Raw genomic sequence first — 2,993 nt, forward strand, 5'->3', positions numbered from 1 at the left:
TTCTTTTGTTCCTAGCTTTAATGACCTTGTGAAAATAGGCAGTATTAGCATCACCCTCTTTTAACCATTGCACTTTACTTTTCTGAATCAACAACTTCTCTTCTTCAATAATGGCATCTTTATAGGCTTTAAAAAGAACACACTCATCCTCTCTTAGCTGGCTATTGAAAGGGTCATCATTAATTTGTTGCTGCACCATTAAAAGGTCCTCCCTCAAAATAGCTGCTTTCTTATGGACATTACCATTGATATTGTTAAGCTTTCTCATTTACTTCTTGACCTTTTTGAGTTTAGTTACAACTATAAACATCGTGTATCCAGGCACATGCTCACACCAAACATCTTTAATTAGAGGCAAGAAATTAGGTTTCTCAGCTAGGTGATTGTTAAATCTGTAAGGCTTAATCTTCTTTTTGGCCATATTGGGGAAAGAGATGACAATGGGAGTATGATCTGACACACCATAAGGTTGGAACTCAGCAAACACCCTAGGAAAGTGAGTAACGAGACCAGGATTACCCATAGCTCTATCAATATTTTTCAAGACACCTACATCAGGACCTGTGGCATGAGGTTTTTGGTTCCATATATAGAAGAGGCCTGATTGGTTGATATCTTCAATCTCTATATCATTTACACATTCTCTAAAGGCACACATGGGGCTGGTAACAACAGAAGGGCAAGAACATCTATCTTCAGGGTTCAGACTAACATTAAAATCACCAATGACTAACCAAGGGCTATCATTAACAATATTTCTGAAGGTTAAGAGCTCTTCCCATAACTTCTTTCTTCTAGTGTCATTGTTTGAGGCATAAATGAAGGAACAAAAGAACCTTTTATTTCCATTGATCTGCTTAATCAAAGAGTGCATTACCTGGTCTGTATGATGCATTACATTACAAATGACTTCATTAGGATCCCAACCTACAACAATTCTAGTTCCACCCAAGCAACTGGAATTATTTGCAGCTCTATACCAATTACCAAACACATAATTACACACTTTGTCTAGCTTTTTAGATAAAACCCTAGTTTCAACTGTACAGCAGACACTACAATTACTATTCCTTATGAGTTTTTTGACTTCATCTTGTTTAGAGGTAGGATTCATACCTCTAATATTCCAACAAGCTAGTTTAAACATTGGGAACAGATTTAGGGTAGGACCCATCTCCATTCACAATACCTTCACTAGAATTCATGTCAACATCCTTCATCAGAGTAGCTGTACCATCATTTTCAGATAACACATCCTCCTTATCAGAATCATCACATGTACCAGGTTTAAAGAAGTCAATACCTTGCTTTTTACATAGAAATTGGAAAAATTCTTTATCTTCTTTAGACCAAGTGTTGACTGTTAAACCTGATGGCAATAGTTTAGGGTTGGCACCTGATTTTAGGTAATCCTTTCTAGATTCCTACAACTTCCACTCCTCATCATATTCATCTTCTATTTCTTCATCTGATTCATCAACTAATGCCCCAAACTTGTTTTGCTTAAATGTGGTTCCCTTTTTGTTGCCATTCTCACCCATTATACCCTTTCCCTTATCTTTATTCCCTTCTGTATTACCCTTTGATATATTCTGACCAGAACTACTACCCTTCTCATTACCTTTTCCAGCATTATTCCTAGTGTTATTCCCTCCTGTGCCTGCACTCTTGGTACCATCTCCACCTGATACATTACCCTGGTTGATGTTCCCCTTTGGATCACCTATCCTAATACCATTGCTTCTTTTTTTGTCACCAACTCTTACCCAGGTCTCTCCATTACCCTTTTTATTGTTACCAGTGACCTTACTCTTTCCTACCTATTTTTCACTTCCCTTGCTATTGCTACCACTTTGATTCTATGCTCCTGTTGAGTTTACCTTGGCTCCACCACTGTTTTTATTAGGGATTTGTGGTTGTTTGATAATGGGCTTACCATCCACACTTTTGATCACCTTGTTGTTTTTACCCATAGTTTGCCACCCTTCATCTACTTTTTCCTTTAACCTCTCCTCCCTTAACCTGTCTTCCTCTTCTTTTTTTCTTTTGGCTTCAATTTCATCTTCAGTTAAAGGTCTCTTCTTGCAAATACTGTACTCATAACCAAAAACCTTGCAGTGAGAACATCTAACTGGTTTCCACTGATAACCTAGTTTAATCTTGATCATTTTACCAGGCATTCCATTTTCACTAGGATAGATTACTTTAATGTGATCTGGGATTTCTTCATTAGCATTGATATCAACCAAAACTCTAGCATATCCAGCTTGACCAGTTTACCTTATGCATCTTTCTTTTGTGACTTTATCCATGGCTATTGGTTTACCTATTTGACTTACAATACTGCTAATACACTTACCATTCCAGAGATCAAAAAGTAAGTCAATTAAGGCAACCCATAATGGAAGAACAGTAGGTTCTACTTTGTCCAGATACATACTTGGTTCCCATCTTTTTAAGAACATGGGAACATTTTCAATCATCCATGGCCCACTCTTAAGAACTTGGAGCATTTTGTCTTCACCGCTAAAGTTGAAAAGAAAAAAGCCTGAACTATTTATGGATATGTCTTTAATACCAAAGTTTCTCCACAACCTGTTTAAATGCCATATAACAGTAGAATAGTGCATTCTAGCCCCAACAAGGTATCCATATAAAGTGAGAGAGTACATAGCACTACCAACCTCCACATGTTCCTTCTGTAATTGAACAACCTTTTCACCTCCATATGTTATAGAAGAAGGTAAATACTCTAATTGATCTAAAGCAAATTTGAGACTAGCATTACCATCCTTGCTAACAGCAGCTGCAAAAGACTTACCATCCATGACCTTGCCATCCTTCTCAACCATTTCAGAGTCACCATTGTTATCTGTACCAGCTTTAAATGCAGTAGGGTGAACATCCAGAACCTGGATATAAGATTGATCCTTCTTTTCTGGTTTTTTATTTAATGTTTTAAGAAGGCTAGCTATGTGAGGGTCATTGGTGAA

General features: G+C 37.3%; 1 protein-coding gene across 1 annotated transcript; it reads right to left on the reverse strand.

Moving 5' to 3' along the window:
* Positions 1–268: 268 nt before the first annotated feature.
* On the reverse strand, positions 269–1,180 carry LOC139855158 (uncharacterized). Its single transcript, XM_071844406.1, has one exon. The coding sequence runs from the start codon at positions 1,178–1,180 to the stop codon at positions 269–271; it is 912 nt and encodes a 303-aa protein (XP_071700507.1).
* Positions 1,181–2,993: the final 1,813 nt, after the last annotated feature.

The sequence above is a fragment of the Rutidosis leptorrhynchoides genome, chromosome 1, assembly GCF_046630445.1.
Source record: "Rutidosis leptorrhynchoides isolate AG116_Rl617_1_P2 chromosome 1, CSIRO_AGI_Rlap_v1, whole genome shotgun sequence".
NCBI lineage: Eukaryota > Viridiplantae > Streptophyta > Magnoliopsida > Asterales > Asteraceae > Rutidosis > Rutidosis leptorrhynchoides.